Source organism: Desarmillaria tabescens (genome assembly GCF_030435595.1).
Source record: "Desarmillaria tabescens strain CCBAS 213 chromosome Unknown EV420scaffold_13, whole genome shotgun sequence".
Classification (NCBI taxonomy): domain Eukaryota; kingdom Fungi; phylum Basidiomycota; class Agaricomycetes; order Agaricales; family Physalacriaceae; genus Desarmillaria; species Desarmillaria tabescens.
Window position 1 is genome coordinate 548,173 of NW_026848312.1, and position 22,094 is coordinate 570,266.

The 22,094-nt window shown below is 48.3% G+C and overlaps 12 protein-coding genes across 12 annotated transcripts; 8 read left to right on the forward strand and 4 right to left on the reverse strand.

The window, feature by feature from the left end:
* The first annotated feature begins 113 nt into the window (after positions 1–113).
* Positions 114–1,466, forward strand: EV420DRAFT_253297 (lectin). Its single transcript, XM_060481410.1, has 3 exons — positions 114–317; positions 368–862; positions 909–1,466. Exons 1-3 carry the CDS (start codon positions 244–246, stop codon positions 1,255–1,257), a joined length of 918 nt encoding a protein of 305 aa, XP_060332257.1. The 5' UTR covers positions 114–243; the 3' UTR covers positions 1,258–1,466.
* Positions 1,467–3,763: 2,297 nt separating this feature from the next.
* On the reverse strand, positions 3,764–5,554 carry EV420DRAFT_1673169 (uncharacterized protein; the record flags this gene model as incomplete). Its single annotated transcript, XM_060479102.1, has 6 exons — positions 3,764–4,450; positions 4,492–4,535; positions 4,584–4,673; positions 4,720–4,912; positions 5,044–5,122; positions 5,491–5,554. The coding sequence occupies 6 exons, from the start codon at positions 5,552–5,554 to the stop codon at positions 4,045–4,047; spliced, it is 876 nt and encodes a 291-aa protein (XP_060332258.1). The 3' UTR covers positions 3,764–4,044.
* A 176-nt stretch (positions 5,555–5,730) lies between these two features.
* EV420DRAFT_1478662 (uncharacterized protein) lies at positions 5,731–6,651 on the forward strand (the record flags this gene model as incomplete). The annotated part of the gene is made up of 4 exons (XM_060469518.1): positions 5,731–5,886; positions 6,232–6,307; positions 6,358–6,394; positions 6,582–6,651. 4 exons carry the CDS (start codon positions 5,731–5,733, stop codon positions 6,649–6,651), a joined length of 339 nt encoding a protein of 112 aa, XP_060332259.1.
* A 378-nt stretch (positions 6,652–7,029) lies between these two features.
* EV420DRAFT_1478663 (uncharacterized protein) lies at positions 7,030–7,898 on the reverse strand (the record flags this gene model as incomplete). The annotated part of the gene is made up of 5 exons (XM_060469519.1): positions 7,030–7,196; positions 7,240–7,405; positions 7,483–7,767; positions 7,828–7,853; positions 7,877–7,898. 5 exons carry the CDS (start codon positions 7,896–7,898, stop codon positions 7,030–7,032), a joined length of 666 nt encoding a protein of 221 aa, XP_060332260.1.
* Positions 7,899–9,119: 1,221 nt separating this feature from the next.
* On the forward strand, positions 9,120–10,578 carry EV420DRAFT_253406 (uncharacterized protein). Its single transcript, XM_060481412.1, has 6 exons — positions 9,120–9,285; positions 9,335–9,376; positions 9,430–9,662; positions 9,720–9,798; positions 9,851–10,155; positions 10,206–10,578. Exons 1-6 carry the CDS (start codon positions 9,174–9,176, stop codon positions 10,317–10,319), a joined length of 885 nt encoding a protein of 294 aa, XP_060332261.1. The 5' UTR covers positions 9,120–9,173; the 3' UTR covers positions 10,320–10,578.
* A 1,031-nt stretch (positions 10,579–11,609) lies between these two features.
* Positions 11,610–12,430, forward strand: EV420DRAFT_253394 (uncharacterized protein). The gene is made up of 5 exons (XM_060481411.1): positions 11,610–11,835; positions 11,899–12,041; positions 12,100–12,124; positions 12,171–12,373; positions 12,422–12,430. Exons 1-4 carry the CDS (start codon positions 11,707–11,709, stop codon positions 12,264–12,266), a joined length of 393 nt encoding a protein of 130 aa, XP_060332262.1. The 5' UTR covers positions 11,610–11,706; the 3' UTR covers positions 12,267–12,373; positions 12,422–12,430.
* Positions 12,431–12,921: 491 nt separating this feature from the next.
* EV420DRAFT_253449 (uncharacterized protein) lies at positions 12,922–13,673 on the forward strand. Its single transcript, XM_060481413.1, has 2 exons — positions 12,922–13,470; positions 13,519–13,673. Exons 1-2 carry the CDS (start codon positions 13,037–13,039, stop codon positions 13,538–13,540), a joined length of 456 nt encoding a protein of 151 aa, XP_060332263.1. The 5' UTR covers positions 12,922–13,036; the 3' UTR covers positions 13,541–13,673.
* A 336-nt stretch (positions 13,674–14,009) lies between these two features.
* Positions 14,010–14,626, reverse strand: EV420DRAFT_1620021 (uncharacterized protein; the record flags this gene model as incomplete). Its single annotated transcript, XM_060475531.1, has 2 exons — positions 14,010–14,252; positions 14,342–14,626. The coding sequence occupies 2 exons, from the start codon at positions 14,624–14,626 to the stop codon at positions 14,010–14,012; spliced, it is 528 nt and encodes a 175-aa protein (XP_060332264.1).
* An 813-nt stretch (positions 14,627–15,439) lies between these two features.
* EV420DRAFT_1641469 (uncharacterized protein) lies at positions 15,440–16,212 on the forward strand (the record flags this gene model as incomplete). Its single annotated transcript, XM_060477237.1, has 4 exons — positions 15,440–15,525; positions 15,575–15,772; positions 15,825–16,055; positions 16,110–16,212. 4 exons carry the CDS (start codon positions 15,440–15,442, stop codon positions 16,210–16,212), a joined length of 618 nt encoding a protein of 205 aa, XP_060332265.1.
* A 1,075-nt stretch (positions 16,213–17,287) lies between these two features.
* On the forward strand, positions 17,288–18,553 carry EV420DRAFT_1641470 (uncharacterized protein; the record flags this gene model as incomplete). Its single annotated transcript, XM_060477238.1, has 3 exons — positions 17,288–17,307; positions 17,359–18,077; positions 18,138–18,553. The coding sequence occupies 3 exons, from the start codon at positions 17,288–17,290 to the stop codon at positions 18,551–18,553; spliced, it is 1,155 nt and encodes a 384-aa protein (XP_060332266.1).
* A 717-nt stretch (positions 18,554–19,270) lies between these two features.
* EV420DRAFT_1673185 (uncharacterized protein) lies at positions 19,271–20,601 on the forward strand (the record flags this gene model as incomplete). The annotated part of the gene is made up of 3 exons (XM_060479103.1): positions 19,271–20,176; positions 20,230–20,383; positions 20,438–20,601. The coding sequence occupies 3 exons, from the start codon at positions 19,271–19,273 to the stop codon at positions 20,488–20,490; spliced, it is 1,113 nt and encodes a 370-aa protein (XP_060332267.1). The 3' UTR covers positions 20,491–20,601.
* EV420DRAFT_1268202 (arginase deacetylase) lies at positions 20,504–22,047 on the reverse strand (the record flags this gene model as incomplete). Its single annotated transcript, XM_060467434.1, has 9 exons — positions 20,504–20,628; positions 20,684–20,724; positions 20,773–20,851; positions 20,899–20,919; positions 20,969–20,988; positions 21,042–21,175; positions 21,229–21,429; positions 21,479–21,643; positions 21,691–22,047. The coding sequence occupies 9 exons, from the start codon at positions 22,045–22,047 to the stop codon at positions 20,504–20,506; spliced, it is 1,143 nt and encodes a 380-aa protein (XP_060332268.1).
* Positions 22,048–22,094: the final 47 nt, after the last annotated feature.

The following is a 22,094-nucleotide window of genomic DNA, read 5'->3' on the forward strand; positions in this document are numbered from 1 at the left end:
CTTGTCTACCGTGGCCGGAAGTGCGCTACCTACATCAGGTCTGATACACCATATACTGCTTTCTCTTCCCTATCTCACATCGATGTAGAAATCTCTGCAGATGCTGCCAGCGGTCTCTCTTCCGGCGCCTTACTACCCCGGTTGTTGGATGCACGCGCTGTCGCGCCGGTCCTCGACTTCAGCAGGTCTAGTTACATCTGAACAGGAGAACAAACAGGGACGGCCCATACCGCACCTGCAGGCATGTGGCCATTCCGTGTGGAGATTCCCTCTTCAGCCACCAAATGCCCGACTTGCGCGACGATTATCGTAGCTTGGTAGGTTTGCTCCATCACCTCCTCACTTATACTCACACAAGTATGCCTAGCGACGACCAGTGTCCCGTCTATGTCAATGGCCAACAGATCGGTACGGGGAGAGCTCCCCAGCAGGGAGCCGTCGTCTACACTGCCGGCCTGAACCCGGACAGCAAGAACGTCTTCGCCATCGGCGTGAGCAACACCGCCGAAGGCTCCGCCGGACTCATCGCCACGATCCTCGTCGACTACACAGACGGCACAACCGAGACTATCGTCAGCGACTCTACGTGGAAGACGCTTAAAGGTGTGGCCCCTGGTGGATGGACGAGCCCGAGCTTTGATGATTCCGCATGGACTGCTGCGGATGTGGAGGGACCTTCGACGGCTTCGCCCTGGGGTACTCCGGCGCTCCCGCCTGCTATCAATATGACGACTGCAGGGTGGTTGCAGACGGCTGAGAGTGTTTCCAGTGGGAGCGCTCCTCGTGGTCATAGGCCCTTCCGCAAGACGTTCACTTCGCCTTATGGGAAAGCCGCTGTCTGCGGTAAGGTCGTTCTCTCCGTGTACGTCCCGCGTCATCTTCCTTTCCCGTACTAATTTGCCTTCCAGGGAGGACTCATACACACTCTATGTCAATGGTAAAACCATTGGAACGGGATCAGGCTGGAAAGTCATGCAGGCGTATTCCATCCCACAGTTGGATCCGGACGTGAACGTCGTTGCTATCAATGGTGCGAATGTCCGAGCGAATAGTAGAGTCTATCTCGCTGCGGGGGTGTTGATTGCGTATAATGATGGGTCGTCGGAGACGTATTATACGGATGGGACTTGGAAGACTCTGAATGCGCTTCCTCCTGCTGGGTTTGAGCAGCCCGATGCGGATGATAGCGAGTGGGTTGGTGCGACGTTATGGGCGGGCGGCCCTGTTGGTAATGGAGCTACTGTTCCCAATGCTTAGGCTGATGCCTTCCTATCCTCATAATCGTTTCCTTGCACTTGATTTTTTGCCTCGTCTGTTTCCCTTCCCTTTTGGCGCTACCGTTTGTTTTTTTGGCTATGTAAATAGCTTCCTCGTTCTCAGATGTGTGTTTTCATTGTTTATGAGTTGCGCTTCACCTGGTATCTTAAAGACGTATTGCCGCGGTTAATTCTCAGTGGTGCCAGCGGTTATGCTTCGGCTAATTTTCTGTTCGAGTTCTGCTCCTATGCGCACTTCTCTTCATTTCTGAGTGTACGTTGATATTCTGACTGTTCTGAGCGATTCTTTGCAGACCAAAGCTTCTGATTCGGGTGCAGTGCCGTGTGCAAGTAACATCTCTTTTCTTTTGCTCCACCAACCGACACTGAACAGGACACAGTCAGGGCAGCCATCTCCATCTGGGTTATCTCTCTGCAGCTTTGCTCAGATAGTAAGTATACTATGACTCCTTCAGCTTAAGGCGTAACATGTAACCGACGAAGACGCAAGCACCACATCTCGACGCTCAAAGGATGCATTCGATCTTGTTCCAGGTGTTTAGTTCATTCCCTCCGGGCCGTCATCAAAGTTATGTTGACGTTCAGCGCTCAGCGCTCAGCCATAAAACGAACTTGAGTTGGATCATCTCCTTCCTCACGTGGGGTGTAATCATTCTTCGAAGGCCTGCGTGCCCTAACAATGCCTTGCGCGTCAAGGAAATGGGGGACGCTGAGGCCCGGATTTTAGTCTTTTTCTCTGCCTCTCATACAGTCGTATTTCACGATCTCCGGATACCACGGCCGGAGCCTCAGTCACATCTGTAGCTTTGCGTTTTATCCTACGGTCTTAACAGCCCGTGGTGCGGAGCGTTGTATGCATACATAAAGCCCTGTCTGTTAGCCTCTACCTACTCCCCAGATTCCGTCATGAAGTTCTCCTCTCTCTACATCTCCCCGCGCGCGCGCTCTCCACCTTAGTCTCTGCTGGAGTCTTCATCTCTCCCACTCCAGGACAAACAATCTCCACAGGTAAAATTCTCCCATTTCTCGTTTGTCTTCCCCATCTGACTTCTCTGTCATACTTACCCCTTCAACCTCACATGGGTCTCTGGGAAGTACTTCGAAGAAGAATCCCTCAACATCACCGTCCTCCTCGCGCATAGCCCGTTTACCAGTACCCTCAGTGGTATAACACTGGTCCAGGGCCTCGTCTCTCCCGACGCGGGTATTAAGACGCATCCCGCTGAGCTAACACCGGGTTACTTCTATGGGGACAACGAAACAGGAGCGTTTGATGTGGTGATCTTTGAGACCTACTTAGCATATGCAGTGAGCACGAGTGTTTTTTTTTTGCGGATGTGTTTGAGACTAATGTATGTTATTAAGCATTTTAACGACGCAATTGATGTGTGGATCCAAACAGTCAACATTGTTCGATGACCATGCTTTTTTATCTCCTCATCTTTAAAACGATTCGACGAAAAATCAATTTACTTAAACTAAATCCAACTCCGTGTAATCATCACTTCGAAATAAAATACTAATATAAACCTGAGGGAATTTTTTCATCGAGGCACTCGCCTGATAGATCTGCAATGTGGCTCTCTAATCTGATCATCAGCCACTTGCACGAAGAAATGTACGTAGGTCTGCAAAGTAAATACTCTCATGTTTCTAAAGTATACTTTGAACATGCCGATAAAATGAGGAAGCGGGTTCAGATATCAAGGCATTTGGTCTCCAATGGGCCCAAGAGTTTGTACAGGAACATGTTGTGGGCACCTTGAAATTTGGTCATGCTAGGATTGGTGCGATTTATTCCAAAAAGTTGGTGAACAAAGGTGGCTGGGATATTTTACAGCCTGATGCAAAAAACTCTTCGCCGGAGTGCCGACGTAATTTATCTGCAGGAAAGTCCGGATGGAGTTTTTTGCGCAGTCCTAATGCCCGCACGCATTGTACGGAATCAAAGGGCCGTGCTCCCGCGGATAAGTCCACGTGCCTCCATTCGTTATCTCACTCTAAATTAGTGCGACGACTACTACTACTACTACTAAAAAAATCCTGGTGCTGCACCTTGTCGCAGACTGTCGTTTATTGGATGCTACGTTAGCATATTTCGTCGGTTAGTAAGTTTTTTAAGATCTTCACTTTCGATTTCACTCATCTTTGCTTTGATTTCTGAGCAGTGTCTTGCGTTATGTTTGGATCTTGACGTTGGAGTGTAATGTCAGTTCTTCCAATCTCAATCTTTTCGTGTGCTGAGCGCTGAGCATCTATCTCTGTTTCATAGCACACTGACTCTGTGCCCCGTAATGCTCTGATTCTCTCTCCCGTCTCAGGGAACTCTGCACACGATCCACTGATTCGACATTTCTTGTAACGTTGCCACAACCTCTTGGATTCACAGATTTCTCCACCAAACATGACTTGTGACGACAAGTTATGCTACACGTCAGCGAACACGTTTGAGTGAAAGAGGGATGAAGAACACAGGGTCGCGTGCGAGGAGAGGAGAGGCAAAGGTTGGCTTGTAGGGAAGAGAAAAAATTCTTTCCGCATCTTACCCACATCGCCCACCCTCATATGCATCAACTCCTGCCCTGCTCAGCTGCATCCACATAGGTCCAATGACCTCTCACGGCGTTCGTCTAGGTTCTATACAGGCCCGACCACTGTATATCAGCTTCCAGCAAGCGGAGCAGTTGCGAGAGAGGTTCACGCAGGCAATGGGAGCGACAACGGGCTTGGCGTGGATCAGCCATGGCACGCACTCCCCACCTGTCATTCACGACCAACCCTCATCGACATCACCGAAGTGTCTTGAGGGCATGCATTCTACCCTCCCCTCCCACCCCATCGCGCGGTATCGACTATTAGCTGCGCCAAGTCCCTGCAGCTCAATTTCACGCCGCCAGTTTCGTTTCGTTTCGATATGACATATCGATGTCCTGGCGAGCAAGCACACACCTCTATATAATACCCCTTTCGCCTTTGTCACGCTGGTCATCCAAAGTAGCTCGTATCTTGCCTTTGGCGGTGATTTCCAATTTTGTTGGCACGCGGTTTTCGGATTCATCAGGCCGGTGTCGCAGTATACGTCAAAGCGGACGTAGACGTTATGCGAGGTCGTGAGTCGCTTGCTGTTCGGCCGGGTGTGAAACGGGATTGAGTTCGTAGAGGATGTAATATATCTAGAGATATAATCAGTACACACAATGGAAAGACCACTTACAGGGCTCGAAGGAGAACGCTCGGGGCTCGCTCAATGGCTCGGTGCTCGTGGTATAAGGCAAAGAAAGGTAAAAATCAAATTTTCATGTCAACCGGATACAAACGTGAAAGAGGGGGTAGCCGCACACGTTCTTTCGCGTCGCCAGAGCCCGTAATTGATAGCCTCGTGTATGTAGATATATTCTATAACAAAATGTGTCAGAAGAAAGCGAATACCTAGCTCAGTTACCTCGGCCGCAAGCAAGACTAAACCACCCGGGATACGCGCAACTACGGCATAGGAAGAGGTGCTGCCCCGCTCAGCGTACGAACGGTGGCCCATGCCGTCGTTTCTCGATTCCCAGCGCGCTCCGAGGTGATGTCGTCTGCCGTTGGCGTTGGTCTTCGCGTCGGATGGGGTAGGGAGGGGATTGATGATGAAACTCAAAGAAAGGAAATTAGAAACGGAATATGAAGACAAAACGAACCAATATATCTATACAACGTTCATACAACCAGTACCAATCCTTCCGCCAGCGTTCGAAACAGCTCTTTTGTTGGTGAGGCGAGCTACCTCAACGTTGGTGTCTTGGTCTTGAGCATTGATGCCCAAAAGGTAAAGGCGTCGGAAAGCATGCTCATTGGTCCTAGAGCTATGCAGTGTCGTGTTGAGAAGAATATGGAGCTGTGAAAGAGAAAAGCCGTGAAAGAAATAGAGATGATGGTGGAAGAGAAGGAAAGACACGTAGCGAACCGAAAATGGAAGTATGAGTCAGCCGGCCCGAGACGTCCAGTCTACGAGCGCGGCAACTCGTACTACCACACCGGTCAGCTCCAGGAAGTTCTTCTATTGGTCAACATGTTAACTCCAAACCACACAGGACGCTCGTATTCCCATCCACTTGGCCTAACAATCTGCAGAAGAATATGCGGCAGAGCAAGGGCTTGGCAGAATGAAGGCTATGTGTAGTTGGAGAGTGTGATGGGAGCAGTACGGTATGGAACATTTCAATCCACGGACACTGGGCAACGGTCGTGCCACCCAGCGTAGTTTCTGGTCTGCACCATCGGTACGTCCAAGCCATCTCAAGTTCACATCTGAACCTAACTTTTAAACAGTATTAAAAATCACGGAAACCCAAATGATTACACGACAAGCTTGCCCACAAGCCTTAGCTCACGATCTACGTATCCTTCGCCATTGCCACAGCCCTTTGTTGCACCGTTCTCAACAGTCTTATCGTGTCCCCTCGAGAGAAAGATGGTTTGGAAGACGGGCTGTCGTTATACCATCGCACTGTCGAGCTGTTCGTTGAATCCGTCATTCTCTACTGTCGGTGTGATCCTCTTTGTTGTGCTCGTCGTTCGCACCGAGTGGATGCACTACTACCTCGAGCTAGTGGCCGAGACTATAGGAGTACGTTTCGGTCCATCTTCCCATTACCCCATCCTAACGGAACTTCCGCTCTAGGCTGTTGCCCTAACCCTCATTTTCGAATGCATCTTAACGGGCTGTGTGTGCCCATGTGATTCCTGGAAAGGGATTGTCCTGGCTACAAGGAAGAAACCTCCTTAGGCTCTCTCTGTGCATGGGGATAGTTGTTAAGCAAAGAAGGAACCACCTTTCGTATGGTTTTGACGAAACGATGATCCGCCCCGATGGCACAACCGACTCATATCCAAAGCAGATATTGGTTGATCCATTCCTCGGAAGGAGCGTTTGTTCCTGCAGTATTCTTTCCGTATGGCATTGATTGCACAGTCAGGCGTGGGCGGCGTGAGGACGGTAAGGATGAACAAAGGATTAGCAGCGAACATCAGCAATAAGTGGCAGGGAGGTACGTTGTTGAGTTCGAGTCGTGTGTCGCCACCTGCTGTCGGGATGAAGGTCTCGGTAAGAAGGAAGATGTCGTTGTGGATCTCATGTATGTGAGGATTTGATTTCGTCCAAACGCACCTCAGTTCGAATTGGAGGCTCGCAGTTGGAAATGAAAGAAATGAGCAACAGGGGAACGTTCTAGTACTGGAATCGATTGTGGTACAACGACAAGTCCTTGTTAAAGACGAATATAGCATACTAGTCAATAGATAACAATGCATGTCGGATAATAGATACCCGTTCTCTAATTATCAGAATATCGCCCTAGCAAAGCCTCCACTAGTAGCAGTGCCGTCTAAATAATGCATCAGAAAACGCTACGCGAAAAAAAAGGTCTAACGCACTGTATTACCATACTTAAGCAAGGATGAGCCAAACACGAAAGGGACGCGTAAGTGAAAGGAGGAGAAAAGCCGAAATTTTTGTCAGTGACGAAAATGCTCCCCATCATGTGACACGCGTTACGGTCCGGGTTGGTTGAATACCACTTCGTTGATCGTCTGTACATCCGTTTATCTTATTTATGGGCTCAGTACCCCTCCCAGATTATGTCGAGCCATCACCTGCGACTAGTCTCTCACCAATTCACGTAACTACGCTCCTGAAAACACCCATTTTCCGACCTGGGTACACTTTGCATGCCATCCTTCCAGTCTGGTAACAACGATATCCACCCGCCTACTACGCCAACCCCCAGAACCTTGTTAGTTCGCAATCTCTCTGAACGAAACCCCACGGGACTCCTCCAAACTCCGTCACAATCATGGCAATTTCCCCACCAGAGACATATACTCCCAAAGCACCATTTTCGAGACGAGTCAGAAGAACGGCAAGCGTATCTCTAGTGCCTTATGATGGAAACATACCATCACTGTGGATTACACTCTGTACAGCCGTCCCACCCGTCCTGGAAGCGGGGGGAACATCCTTCTACTCCAGACCAGGCCACAACAACGACGGCAAGCAAGAAATCACGGAATACGACCCTATGATCTCGAGGCATGCACCGCTGTTGGTCTTTCATGGGCTGAGGTGCATTACGAGATGTCTCGTCTACCTACAACATGGGAGAAGAAACGTTGGCAAGCTCAGAGTCGCGAGAAATTTATTTCGTGGGAGGCGACAGTAGCTCACTTCTTGCAGGGGCGAACCAAATACACGATCTCGAGTATGTTTGACCTTTGGATACGTCATCCCTACGGTCGGCCACAAGCATTTGCCTGAAATGTTCTCCAGCATACAGAGAGCATCGTATCTTACCATCAGGCCTGTGTGGGCAGCCTTGACCTCCCTCGCGGTCCAAATTGCTGTGCAGGAGTTGGTGTCTAATGCAGAAATGGCCATCCGGCCTGACGCTGGTCTGCGTGTGCACAAATCCTCCGAAAGGAGACCGCAGAAGAAGAACGTCGCAGAGGTGGACTGGGACGACATTGGATCATTCACTCATAACTCATAAAGCTATTCAGTCAATTCACTGACAATTTCAGTCTTTAATCCCCTACATCCTGGTCAGAATCATGATACGCACCAGCTCTAAGACACAAAGTCATGATGTTGGTATTGTGCGTCTTCAGTCTCATCTCCTCTGATACATGGGGAGCAGGTGGCTGGTGATATCCTACCGAAGATAGCCTTCACATGCACATTGTGTTGGTTGGTGCGAATTTCCCGCCGAGGAAACAACATGGCACGACAGCGCCAAAACGCCCAGACAGAAGCTAATGACAAACCACGACAGAGCTGCCATCACGCCGGAACCGCTCTTGACTTGGTCGTTTGACAGTACCGACATCCGTGTTTCTACCTATGCATCCTCAATGAAACTGAATTGATCATCGCTAGGAAATTCTGGAAGTGGAGAGATGTCATCGAAGAAGTGAGACGCGGCTACGGAACTTTGTAAACCAGACTCAACGATCCGCATGACAACAAGTCGAACTTTAGTGTCAATGATCACACGACGACGAAACTGACATTTTAGAAGTTACAAAGCACCCAAGAAGTACAAATAATAGGTGAGTCTTGTCAAATACTATTGGCTTGGACCATAATCGCCATTTTAATGTGTTATCTAGTATTATTAGTATCACCTGAAGTGACAAAGGTGTCGTGAGTTGCAGTGTCACCTCCGAGATTGGTGGTAGTACATGTACTGCCTTTCACAGCTTACGGGTGTTGGAATAATAAGTCCGTCTGTGAGGTTCTGTCTTGACGATGGAAACAAAGATGGGTTAACTCAGAATCGGATAGCAACCCCCTACCTCTGGAGACGTACTGAGTACTGAAAAGGGAAACCGCCTCGGGAAGAGATCAGGTTCATCGAGTCCACCATGGTTACGTATTGTATTATCTCGCACCACTTTTATGATAGATGAATCATTTCCAGGGTAAACTTTCACCTATGGTGTACGGCCGTGTCGGGGTATAATTTGCAGACGTCGATACCCTTGGCAACCCCCTTCCCAGGATTCAGGACCCGTCAGCGTTACAATCGTACATGACATCGAAACTTACGCACCTATCTTCTGTCCATCTTACAGCTAAATTTCACGCTATGGTGGAACAAACTCAATCTGACAGCTGCACTGAAATCTCACCGGGATGGTTTCCTTGTCCTATTCTGAGTTTTGTTGAAACTATCAAGGTACACGATGGCTCATTAAATTGCAGAATACAGTCGGTACGTAAGGATCCTGTTCCGGCTTAGTACCGATGACCATCTTTGCAGCAGCCAATGAGCGTGCCATGGGCTGTACTGTTATAAATGAGAGGGTTGCTACGTGTTGCTCTCGTAACTTATTACCACGTTGCTCCGACTTTCCCTCATGGCAGCTCAGGCAGATATTCCACCAGATCTTACCGACAATGTCAAAGCTTCTATATTTCAATTTCTGGATGCTAACCTGAATTCCGTAATTCTTCTCGCATTGTTGCATGGTGGGCAATGACATTTGGTGTTTGACATGCAGATGTTGAATAATGACAGGCATATACACTGGCATTCTTGCCGTTACATTGTGGAATATATGTGAGTGAGGAGCTTCTACACTATGGACATCCAAGCTGATGTGAGTGGTACAGTCATCAACAAATCTTGGCTGATCCGACGAGCCTTGGTTGTTGTTATCATTCTCCTCCATGCTCTGATTACTGTCTCTTTTGCCATCGATTGGTCATTTATACACTCTGCATTCATTGATAACGGGCAAAGTTTTTGGGCTGTATACTTGAAGCTTAGCGCTGTGAACCAAGCAGTCTATTTGGAGTCAGGCATTCCAGCCTCTATGAGTACTATTCTTGCAGACTCATATATTGTGCGTACTCCTTTGCTGGTGATTATCCACATCAGCTTACCATTGTTTCAACTTTAGATCTGGTGCTGCTGGATGATTTGGGGACAGCACTGGCTTATTGTCCTGCTTCCAATCCTTTCCCTAATTTCTGCAACTGGTAAAGTGTCCAATCTCATCTACTCTTTTCACATATCCAACTTTGTGTCTAGTGTCAAAAATCATTAATGTATATCATGAGTACTTCAGTGGATTGAACTCAGTATTCCTGACACTCTACACATCCTTCAGTCTAGCAACAACATTATGGTGCACACTGCTCATAATTTTTCGCATTTTGACTGTTACTGGGGTTAGATGTGGAGCAGGCAGCCGACTGAGAGTTTATCGCCGTTTTATTGAAGTGCTAGTGGAATCCTCTGCTCTTTATTCGATATTTCTGATCCTATATCTGGCTTTCTTCATTCGTGATGATTTTGGAACATATTACTTTGAAGTCATAGCTGGTATTGCGAAAGTGCGTCCATGATCTTAGCCTCCAAGTCATTTATTAAGCACCTTGTGTAGGGAGTTGCACCCACTCTTCTTGTTGGCAGAGCAGCGGCAGGACACACACGCCCAACCGAAGAACACGACGAAACTTCAGTGGTGTCTGCCATTCGTTTCCAGATGTCTTCGTGATCTTCTCAACCTTCACAACCTTCCATGGCAAGCATTCAGGAATCCACCATGCAGAGCGCAATCCCTGAAACGGACATTGAAGCTCAACGGGAGCGGTCGGATGAGCTCGTGGTAGTTGTTGAAAGGACACAATAGAGCTCATGGCGAGGGTCTGAAAGTCGGGTTGAGACTTCGGATTTAATTTAGACTGTCATTTTTGCCTGCTACCCTTTTTGATTATCGTGCTCTCTGCTTTATTTTTCGAACAACTATAGAGTCTTGAAAACTCCGTAATCTCTAATTCCCTTTGAATCTTTATGCTTTGCACAACGCTTCAAAAAGTACGACATTATAATCATTGACGAGGACATCGAGGCTCGTCGGAAGATAATGCATGAGCCAAAGGAAATTGGCATCGAAAAATAGGGATCAAGTCATCGTTGTAGCAAATGTTGTTTCTGGTAGATTTTATCAATTCTGAATATCTCCTCGGCTAGAAACTTCAGAATTGGGGAGACGTTTTTAGGAGTAGGGCGTCATAAGAACTTTCTTTGGACAGATACCTGACGTTAATGTTTAACAATCGAATGGGGACAAAATCAGTCCCAGGAGGGCAAAATAGATAGATTCGAGGACCTCGGGATCATCCCCTCTAGCAACGTTGCGTTCTGACCGCTCAGGATCGAAGGCAGCAACTTGAAAAACGCGCAGATTCGGATTTGGCTGCTGCAGTTGACTCTTGTACACACACAGAGAGGCGGAGGAAAAGTCGACGGTTTGGCTGGGTGATTGTGTGAGGGAGGTAGGGTGCAGGAAGAGATGACGAGCCTTGAGTTTGTAGGACAGTCCGAAGGCATAAGGTGCGATGTTATTCCTACATGTTCATGAGTATACGAACTGCAGAGAGCGTACCCAAAATCTAGGACATACCTTATTCTCCATCGTTGCCTGATTCAGACGTATTTTGCCGTGTGTCTGCCATACAATGATTGAGAAGGTCCCAACGTTGAAGATGAAGTGTAGACGACCTGTATAAGCTGATTAAATCGACAATAACCACCGTTCATGAAAGGCTTACCCTTTCTTCATGCTAGCTGTACAGATCCTCGCGGTAATTCATAGTGAATGAGCCTGAATGCGCTGTCCCTGAGTAATGCGCGATCAGTGCAAGTGGTACGGGTGTCGGGATTAGCCGAACCCAACTTGTTTCCATCTGCGAACTCAAGGGGTGCCCTTCGGGACTCAAAATAATGACAGGAGCTTCCGACGGGATATCCGGAGAAGATTTCGCGCATTTTCCGACCACTACATATTTCGTCTTTCCAGTCTATTTGGAAGGACGGTCACATCAACCAAAGATCGTTGGTCGCTACTAATCTCGAGGCGGAGCTGTCTGGCCTGCTGTAAAATGGTCGGAAGCTCGTCTGCAACAGATGTCTACTATCCCGGATCCCCATCATACATTGCGGACAACAAGCACTACTCATCAAGCTCGCAACCCTCCAAATGCACCCTCGAACCTAGGTCTGTTGAAGATGTCAGCATCATCATGAGTATCGCCTTTGCTTGTTTGTTCATGCTTGACGTCCGGGCATCCTAGGCAAGACAAAGACGCCGTTTGGTGTACGTGTCGACACGCCACGAATCAAGGATTTTCCTCAGCGACCGGTGTCAAGATCGCTATGACATGCTTCGACGAGGTCACGTACGACTCTATGACACAGACGGCGATGGTCCGGGCTGGTAAATTTTGGGACGATATCCATGCGGTGCTGGATACTTAGGGTGTGAACATACTTAGGGGAAGGGCAAAGGGGATTTTTCAGGTATGTGCCCATCTCTTAGATATCCCGTTTTTAATTATTTTAACAGGGCGGCGGCGACAACTATTGTATCATCCCTCGGTTTACCCTAAGGACGTTCCCACAGGGTACCATTTGGGTATGCCCGCCTTTGGAGTATCAGTAGAGACGACTGACTAGCTTCTGCAGGGATCCATCTACGTCAAGTTCTGGTCAGAAGTCGCCAATCCCAGACCTGCAATACTCATCATATTCGTATACACCAGCACTCAGGTATGCCATCCATATCTTCTCCCACTATCGAGTTCTCATTGAAATAAGTCTTTCATCTTCACTCAAATATTCTACAATGCCCCGTCCCTCCAAATAGCATCTTCGATAAATTCCTCAGCATACGCAGTATACAACTCGTTCCTTCACCGACTTCAACAGACGTTTGCTTCCATCAATACTGGTGCGTTCATCAACTTGCGGGATTATTGCCGACTCATGAACCTGACTAGGACTCTATATAATGATAAACCCACACTCGTCGATGATCTCACTGTAAGCCTCCCTTCCTTCCCTCCCCGGTCCTCTCTAACCCCACTCCTAGTCCTGGAGTCCAACCCTTCCTAACCAGCTATGCCCTCGAACCTTTCCCCCCAGCCTCGTCACACATGCTCCTGCAGGATCCTTCGCATACCCAAGCTCGCGCGTCCACATCGTCTTTTCTACTTGGAGTGGATGGAGGAAGAGGAGGACAGCGTGTTTCGCATGCAGTGAGGAAGCTCGGGGCAGAGAACGGCCAGCGGGGATACCCGAAATGATACGCCATTGGCGGATATATTTGGTGAGGAAGGTGTGCGGAGGATGCAGGCTGTGAGGGAGACGGTGGATCTGGAGGGAGTGATGCGGTTAACAGGGGAGTTCAAGGTGTAGTAGAGAAAATGCGAAATGAGAACGGTGCTACCATCATGTTGTATGGTAGAGAAAAAACTCTTTCCGCATCTTTGTGCTTCTGTCACCGACATCGCCCACCACCTCTCGTCCTGTTCAGCTAGTCCAACGACCTCTCACGGCGTTCGTCTGGGTTCCATACAGGCCCGACACTGTATATCACTTTCCAGCAAGCGGAGCAGTTGCGAGAGAGGTTCAAGCAGGCAGCGGGAGAGACGACGAGCTCGGTGTGGATCAGCCATGACACACTCCCCACCTGTCATTCATGACCACCGTTCATCGAATCACCGACACCGTGTTTCGAGGACGTGCACTCTGCCCTCCCCTCTCACCCCGTCACGCGGTATCGACTGGCTACGCCATGTCTGTTCTTTGTTGTACTTTTTTGGATTATCCTTCTTCCTCTCATTTATTTTTCGATCACTTATATAGTGCGTACACATCTCTATATAATATCACTTTAATCTTTGGCGCATCAGTCGCCGTAAAGCAGCCATATAGCTCTTCAACACCTTTGGCGGTGATTTCCAATTTTGGAGGCAGTGCCAGTGATAATAAAATGAGGAAGCGGGTTCAGATATCAAGGTACTTGGTCTCCAAAGGGAAGAGTTTGTACAGGAACATATTGTGAGCACCTTGGAATTTGGTCTTGCTAGGATTAAGACGATTTACTCCAAATTGGTGAGCCAAGAGCATTGTACGTACTACAAATCACGCAACGAGAGGACAATTTCACGTGTGATAAACACAACTGTCCGAACTGGAAAATGTCGCGTCGCGTCGACCTCGGAAGGGAACCTCGGTATTTTGCCGCGGTTAATTTTCACCGGTGCCGGTTCAATCACTTGTTGACTTCTTTCACCGTTATTTTACCAGCATTTCGTGGGGAACCAAGGGTGACAACAAAGTTAGCCAGTGCGGATCGTGGTGTTGTCAAGGAGTCGGACGACGGACATGAAGGCCTCATGCGTCAAGTTTCAACCAGCGCACATGCCTGCTTGATCTCGTCCACCACAGCACGGAGCTTTGTCTCTCCCTCGACTTCCAAAACACTACAATCCCAACGCCCTGCTGGCGCGGTATCATTGAAAAAGGAAGGGTCACGCGGAATGATGGGTGGCAGAATTTTGGGATCAGCTTGAGTGAGATCCAAACTATAAAAGCAGAGTCTAGTCCCCATCGCACTAACGCCATGCAACGTCGGAATAGGGCACTGTCCTAGTTTTCAACTTCAAGTTAAGGTCTGCGTCGTTCTGAGAATATACCTTACTCATCTCTAATATCTGTGATGCGCCGTCGAACCTGATCATCAGCTGCTTGACGCGTTGAATCGTACAAGAGGTGGGTTGGCTGCTTCAATTCCACTACAAAGACTGGTTTGTTGTAAAAGAGTATTTCGAACATGAAGATGAAATCAGCCCCTTTTGGTGAGTTGAGCTCTAAATACTGCGGCACAACAGTGAAATCGGTGTCTGGTGGGAAGAGGGTGTTCAGAAGCTTATTGTAAGCACCGTGGTATTCGTTTTCGATCGGAGGATTGGGATAAATGACTGCAAATTGGCGAAGGACTTTCTCTGGCCAAGTCATGATGCATGAACGTTGTGAATGTGACGTAACGAATTCTCCAAGAAGCTTTATTATCTAAGGGTCCCCGTTTAGGAAGATTTGCCGCGGCTGGAGCTGCCGAATAGCAATGCGCTTACGCACTTCCCAGTGCAACCACTACGACGAACTGCTCGTCCGCTCTATCTCGACCTCCCCCACAGCCTGACTTTGCGAACAAGAGTGGATTGACTTCATCTAGACTGAGTCCCCCGGCCAGTACTCTTGATGTTGCTAAGACAGGATCGTGATTCGTCGTCTAGATTCATGCCTCTGTGTTTTGGCCTTGGGATTGCCTCAAGAAGCCATATTTTTCTCGAGAAGAATTAATCGTGAAAGGGGTGAAATGGACAATCAGTCGAAGGGGGGGAAGATCAATGCGTCAGCCTCCAATATGTGTTTATCTCTTTCCTCCACATATTTGTTGTCGTACTAAAGTTCATATAGCCAGCGTTGCATCCTCGAATTTTTCTTCTCTGGTCATAGAGTCTAGGCACTCTGTACCAACTTATATACGTGGAATGGCACTTTCTCTTTTTTTTGCACCCTTGTTACTCGGACGAACGCCTATCTGATTCCACGCAAGACACCATACTACATGTCCTTTCGAGAACCGTGCGTGCACATCGTGCATTTCAAGGTTAGATACTTTACATACCGCTTTTTCTTCGTCGCCTGATAATCCTGTAGATGTCTCTGTGGACGTCACCCCAGACGTATCTGCAGGCACGGTAGCGCTACGATCGTTAGATGTGCGTGTCGTCGCTCCGACACTCGCTTTTGACGGGAGAGCAGCCAATGCCTCTCGGAGTACGACCCTTCCGCAAGACAATCCCGGCTTCAAGGACCAAGTGTCCAGTATGCGCGACTATCATCGTTTCGAGGTCAGTCTCCTCCTTTCCATACAAGCGCCTGATACTCACACGATCATAGCGATGATCTTTATTCCATTACTGTAAACGGTGTGGAGATCGGATCAGGAAACGGTTGGACTCATCCCGCTGTCTACACTGTAGGCCTGCAGCCCGAAAACGACAACGTCCTTGCCATCGCTGGGAACAGCACATACAGAGATGCCGTGCCACGATCCTTGTTGATTATAAAGATGGCACCACTGAAACTACACCGATAGTACGTGGAAGACACTGCGAACTGTACTACCTTCGGGCTGGACGAATCCCAGCTTCGACGACGCTCCATGGGGTAACACAGTCTCGATTCTGGCAGGAACAAGCACGCCTTGGGGTCAGCCGTTTGTACTCCCGCCAGTGATGAGCATGACGGGTACGAGACAGATCTGGACCAACAAAACTGATGCAAATGGGTATGAGCCTATTGAGCACAGACCATTGCGCAAGACCATCACTTCGCTCTACGGGAAGGCTGCTGTCTGTGGAAAGGTTGTTGTCACTGCGTATGTGTCCTATCTTTGCTTTTTCTCCTGCCGCCATCTGACCATTGGCTCTAGGGATAATGCGTATACGCCATATGTCAATGTCGTTGCTGTCGATGGAGAGAACCAACCTCCCCTTTCTAAGGCTTGGGTTGTCGCCAGTATCTTGATTGCGTAGAGTGACGGGCCATCGGAGAGGTATTATACAAATGCCTCGTGGAAGACTTTAAAATCTTCGCCTCCCGTTGGGTTTGAGCAGGCCGCTACTGATGATCGCTCTTGGATCAGTCCACCCGATTTTGGGGCTTTGCAGTCGGTGGTGAGCGTTCCGCCGGCTTAGCTTGAATAGCTTTCATCCACTTTTTATTCGAGTTATCTTCTACAAAGGCCTTGATCTCTATCTTTTGATAACTATATCCTCATTCTTTCTTTTGTTCAGCAAGTTCACATATTTTCTCCCTTCTAAGTTACTTCTATTCGGGCTGTAAAATGTGCGTAGTTATTTGATTTCACAGTTGATGACTTTACTTCTTACAAGATTTTACGAGTTATGCGCCTACGTCTATTGCAAGCCGACCTGACAGTCAGTTACGAGCAGTCGTGATGAACTGTGGACTGGAACGGCGTGAGAGGAACTTGAAGGCAAGGATCGCAACCCTGACCATAGAACCATAAGGCTTTGTCTCAAACGACCACTGCGCAGCGTGAAGTTTCAATCAAGTCGCCAACTTCTCAAGCGACTGGCGAAACTGATTGTCCTTCGCGCGATAAGCCGAGGAACTTTACATCAAATCGTTTCCCCACCGTTGTCAAGGTTTGTCTACACGACATCGTCGATTCACCATTTCCAACACCGTTCATATTAATAGCCTTACCCTGCAGGTTTTTTCGGAGAACCTGAATACTTACAGAGCAGCTACTTGAGTACTTATTGTCTACTTAGATCGTATTTTAAAGTCTCAGATTCCCTCCGAGTCAAGGCAAGTGCCACCTTACTATGCTTCATTTCACTGCTGAACAATGAAGATCGTCTATGAATTTTTGTTTCGCCTTGGAATCGGCACAACCGGAATCACGCCTTCTCATTCAAAGAAAACATTGAAAATCTAACAATGCTGGCTCTTTGCAATGTTATTCTTGTCTTATTTTGCCTTCCAAAAGGTGGCACAGCTATGCAGACTGCCATATAAAATGTCACCCGTGTTGAAGTCATCTCTTCAGCACTTCTTCTCTCCGATTCAACGTCTATAGGCATGGCGAACCCACTGTTAACGTACGTTGCTGGTTTTTGATATCGCCTACAACACCCTAACCTCATTCCCAGTTTCTCGCAAGGGCCTCCTAGGGACATGCCCTACCACACACTCAGCACAAATTATGGCCTCTCATACAACTGCCGGGACCTCTACAACCGCATCATCAATGCGGCCTCTCTCGAACATGTCCTCGGATCCCACTATGATGGATTTTCCCTCCAGAAGGAGGGCCCAGAGGATAGCCCTATTGACCCGTATGTCCCCATACTTCTAACGGCACTCTCTGGACACAAAGGGGTCGAGACGATCTTCCTCACTGACGTGAACTGGCGTTCCTTTCCATCCCGCCAGGCGTGGCATGCCTCCATCACCGCCTTCCCCAACGTCACTTATTTGATCTTGACTTCCATCTCACTCCTTGCCGAAGAGTTATGCTCCTTCATTCGTTCAGCCCCACTACTGCAAAACCTAGAAATTCATATGTGTACCATCACCAATGACTTCCCATCGCAAACGCTCAGTGCCATCCCTGCCCGTACAGTCATGGCTAACCAGCAAGGTCCCCAGATCCTAAGTCTGGACATCACTGTTGGTGAAGACTGCGATACCATTGTGGACTTCTTCAACCAGCCCTGGTCCCCGTTGTCATTTCTCTACTTCGGAGATCTCAAAATCTCGGGAAAGGGTATGGCAGGTGGTAAGGACATCGCCAAAGAGATCGCAAGATTGGTCGATATCTCGGTTCCTAGTAAGCTGGATGTAAATTGCGCCAACTTTTACTGTTTTGGTCAGTCCCTTTGGTGATTACTTACTTGCGTTTTGTATACTAATGCTGGTACCGTTGTAGCCGACGCACCGTCTATTTCTATCGGGTGGACCGAAGTAAGGCAGCTCGAGATCGTTCTGCCCCTTGATGGCGCAAACGACTTCCAACGCACTAGTGACTGCCTCCAGTGGTGGACGTCCTCCCTCAAGCTAGTTCCACGGAACAACAAGATTGTCGATATAGTCATTCATGTTGAGGCCGAGCTGGAGTCTATTACTTACCTTCCCTCGGGGATGAGTATGATTCCATGGATCGCCTTCGACGAGGCTCTGTCTGATGGGAAATTCAAGCTGAATGGTGCATTCTCTGTTGCCATGGGGACGTGGTGCACTTCCAGGCCATTCGACGGCGAGGTTTATGAACGCTGGCTTGAATCTAATGCTCTACCAAAGTCTTTTGAACGACACACAGGTGTTTGCTATCGACAACGTGGTTAAAATCTGCTGGCGACGAGTACAACGATCCTTGTAATTATTTAGGTTATAAATCAGTTTAACAATATATTGAACTCGTAATAGATGGTTCTTGTCTTGATACTGAGAAACTGGTGCAACTGTAGTACAAAGTTTTTTTAAACTTTGTGTGACTATCAGCACCACACTCTTCTATCCTTTTCCCTTCCCCCTTCTCTATCCTGATCCCTCGAGCTTATATAGTTTATGTGAATGGTGCCAATATTTAGGCTAAAGCATCACCTGGCTTGGGTTCGTGTTGTGCCAGTTCTCGGCGGTTTCGCCGCCGGCTCACTTAGCCTCAACTAAGGATTTATCTGGATATCTCTGACTGTTTCCTAATGCACGTAAATTCCTTTATTCTCCATTTTTTAAAAATAATTATCTCTTCCTGGAAGGATCCTTTCTTTCAAATTTCTCGGTTTTTCTTGCCCCCGATCGCGATATCACTTAGACTCGCTAGCCAGTCAACGTTCACAAGCTTACACCTCGTAATGCAAATTCCTTATACGGTTGTTTGGTTATTTGGTGTAGTTTGACATGTTTTGACGTAGAGAGGTGAGCTTGTGACACGTGGGCGAAACGCCGGCTGGTAAACGAGCCTAGATATCACTGACCGTGGCTGATCCATTTCGAGCAGTCCTTCGGCAATTGCCGTCTCCTCTTTTACTCCAACCAACACTACCTCCCCGACTGCCTACAATGGACAAGTCCTCCTGGTCAATCATCAGATGGCTTCCCAATGAAGTCCTTTCTGAAATTGTTCGGCTAAGTGGTCCCAGAGAGCTCGCCATCTTGCTACGAGTCGCCAAGTTATTTAACGAAATTGGGTTCCCTTTGTTATACCGCGATGTTCACCTCAACATCAGCCATGGAAAATCAGTGTCGGCCCTTTCCTTCAGGGCATCTATTGACCAGGACCCGGCGAGGGCGCGCATGATCAAAAGTATTCGGATACTAGCTTTGGACTTGGCAAGGTGCATATTATTGATGAAAGGGTGTCGAAATTCGAATTCAGACCATTTCAGTGTCAAAGCCGTCAACTCTATCTTGCAGGATATTAACACCTTTACTACTGTCGTCCCTGCCATTCTTCAGCTGGAAAACGTAGAAGTCTTTCGGATGACTTGCGAATTCCACGAAGCAGCTTTTGTCGAATTGCTCGAAATGGCCTCTTTCCCTAAAATGCACACCGTCACTCTCGCCTTCAGAAATCTCACTGTTCCGCCTGCCATATCAACCTTCATAGACAAGCATCCCACGCTTCGCAAAGTCTCACTCCAATGCGACACCTTCTCCAGCAATGATGCTCCGCCGGTATTTCGTCACATAGAATTGCTGGAGCACATTTCAGCTCCTTTCGACTACTTCATTGCCGCCGTACCGAATGCTAGGAACTTGACTTCTGCCTCAATCGATTTTAGCGTATACGGCATACCGGAAATCGAGAGGACCTTTGCAACACTGGCTGATTCGGCTGCGAGGGATAGCTGCAAGACCCTTGTTTGCACCACCCAAGCCTCATATAATCCTTTGATGGACTATATATCGGCTCTTTTACCGAAAATCGAAAACGTCACTATTAGGTCTGGTCCTCTACCTCGTTTTGTAGGTGCTCGTCTTTTTCTGCATAGGTCAAGTACTCATAAGCTTATCTCCAGGCCTCCTTCGATGAATTGTCCAAGCTTAAACATCTCAAAAAGTTTACACACATCACAACTGACAAGGACGACGATGTTTTGCGGAAAGCGATTGATCGCATCAACGACAAACTTTTCCATGGACTGTCTCCGACATTAAGTCTATTAAAACTATGTACGCCTCTGACGCTCACAAGTACATGCTGTGTTCAATTAATTATCTTTGTAGATGGCGCAACTTGGACCCGAACAAACAATGGCTGGGTTCGTGCTCAATCATAGCCGCGACCTTTGTCTAATGCAGAAGATCCTCGACCGCCCATGGAGACCCCTTATGTCCAGCTTTTGGTGGTTCATCAATCTGCATGGCCACCAGAAAATCATGCACTAGATCGGCGGCTGCGATACCAGTGATATCCGCTAGTTGTTGTCAGGTTATACTGTAATATGAAATGGTCGAAATCCTAAAGCTCACCGTGGTCGTAAGCTGGCGCAACTTCGACGATGTCAGCGCCACTGTTGAGAAGTCAGCAGAGTATGGGTTCTGACAGGAAAAGGACGTACACAAAGTTGAGCCCTGCCAAGCCGCGGATAATCCGCTTCATCTCGCGTGTGGTCCATCCGCCGGCTTCCGGTGTTCCGGCTGCGATGCTGTTAGAGGTGATGATAACGGGGATTTTTGGTGCTCACTGGCTGGAGCCAATCCGGGATCTGGAGGGCGAGGATCAGAAGCAGTTATTTTCATCAAAGGGATGCCCACCTATAACGTCGATGTCGAGACTGGCGAAATAAAAGTCGACGCGTGTTATCTTCGAGATGGGGACGGTCCTCACCTCAAGTATACTGGACCATCACCAACGCGCTTTCGGATCGCCTTAATTACGTTCTTGATCCCATAATCATCGATATCTTCCGCGCTGATTACCTGGAAGCCCACACTCTCATCATGGGTGACTTGTGTTGGGCCCTTTCCGTCTCTCTCAGCATTCACGTCGCAATAGCAGTGTCGAGTATACGCACGCGCATCTTGCTTCTGATACCTCCATGTATACTCGTGTTGGTCATCAGATGCTCTTCATAAGCGATGGTGAAGTACGATCCGTGGGTGATACGCTCTTGGTCAGTCCGCCCTTCGACGGTACCAGTGTCCATGTGGGAGTCGAAGTGGATGACGGAGATGGGGCCGTATATTTTGTACAGAGCGCGTAAGATGGGAAGGACCTGCAAACCGTTACATGGAAAACGATAATCGCGTGTTCAACCGGCTTACAATCGTATGGTCGCCGCCTAGCGTTACGATACGTGGATGTTCCAAGCCGTCTTTCGCCAGCCCCGATGTCCTAGTAGCCCCGACTCCATGCCTGTTCAGTAAGGTCGTGTACGCGACTTCCATTTGGTCGATAGCTTTTGCGTTATCCACTGGCGTCACCGGGACCTATTCAGAAATATATCAAAATTCAAGACAACCTCGGACCGACGTACATCTCCACAATCGATTATCTCTGAGCCCAGTCTTCCTGGATTAGTCTCCCAAGACAGATCCCATGAGTAGTCCCCGATCAACTGTCTCCTGCTCCCACTCCGGATTGCATATGGCCCGAAACGCGCACCAGGACGGTACGACGTCGTGGTATCGAATGGCATACCAAGGATAGCGATATCGAAGGAGTGCGATGCATCTTCGAGGCATTTGTAGTAGGGCAGGTGGGCGTAGCTGGTGATTCCAGAGAATCCCATGTCTTTTTGGGCGCCATACTTCAAGGACCAGGGTTCGTCTAGCTTGAGCGGGAGCTGGGATTGAGCCTGTGCGAGGAGGGGAAGGAGGAGAAAAGGGATCATCGTAGCCATATGGACGTTTGATTGGGAGGCTGTCTTTATTATGATAA

Excerpts from the sequence above, each read along its gene's own strand:
- EV420DRAFT_253297 (XM_060481410.1), top strand. The coding sequence starts at position 244 with ATGTGGCCATTCCGTGTGGAGATTCCCTCTTCAGCCACCAAATGCCCG. Across the intron at positions 318-367 it reads GCGACGATTATCGTAGCTTG|CGACGACCAGTGTCCCGTCT; the intron begins GTAGGTTTGCTC and ends AAGTATGCCTAG. Across the intron at positions 863-908 it reads GGTAAGGTCGTTCTCTCCGT|GGAGGACTCATACACACTCT; the intron begins GTACGTCCCGCG and ends TTTGCCTTCCAG.
- EV420DRAFT_253406 (XM_060481412.1), top strand. The coding sequence starts at position 9,174 with ATGGCAGCTCAGGCAGATATTCCACCAGATCTTACCGACAATGTCAAA. Across the intron at positions 9,286-9,334 it reads TCTTCTCGCATTGTTGCATG|GCATATACACTGGCATTCTT; the intron begins GTGGGCAATGAC and ends GAATAATGACAG. Across the intron at positions 10,156-10,205 it reads TCATAGCTGGTATTGCGAAA|GGAGTTGCACCCACTCTTCT; the intron begins GTGCGTCCATGA and ends CACCTTGTGTAG.
- EV420DRAFT_253394 (XM_060481411.1), top strand. The coding sequence starts at position 11,707 with ATGGTCGGAAGCTCGTCTGCAACAGATGTCTACTATCCCGGATCCCCA. Across the intron at positions 11,836-11,898 it reads AACCTAGGTCTGTTGAAGAT|GCAAGACAAAGACGCCGTTT; the intron begins GTCAGCATCATC and ends CGGGCATCCTAG. Across the intron at positions 12,042-12,099 it reads GACGGCGATGGTCCGGGCTG|GGGAAGGGCAAAGGGGATTT; the intron begins GTAAATTTTGGG and ends GAACATACTTAG.
- EV420DRAFT_253449 (XM_060481413.1), top strand. The coding sequence starts at position 13,037 with ATGAGAACGGTGCTACCATCATGTTGTATGGTAGAGAAAAAACTCTTT. Across the intron at positions 13,471-13,518 it reads ATTTTTCGATCACTTATATA|TCGCCGTAAAGCAGCCATAT; the intron begins GTGCGTACACAT and ends TTGGCGCATCAG.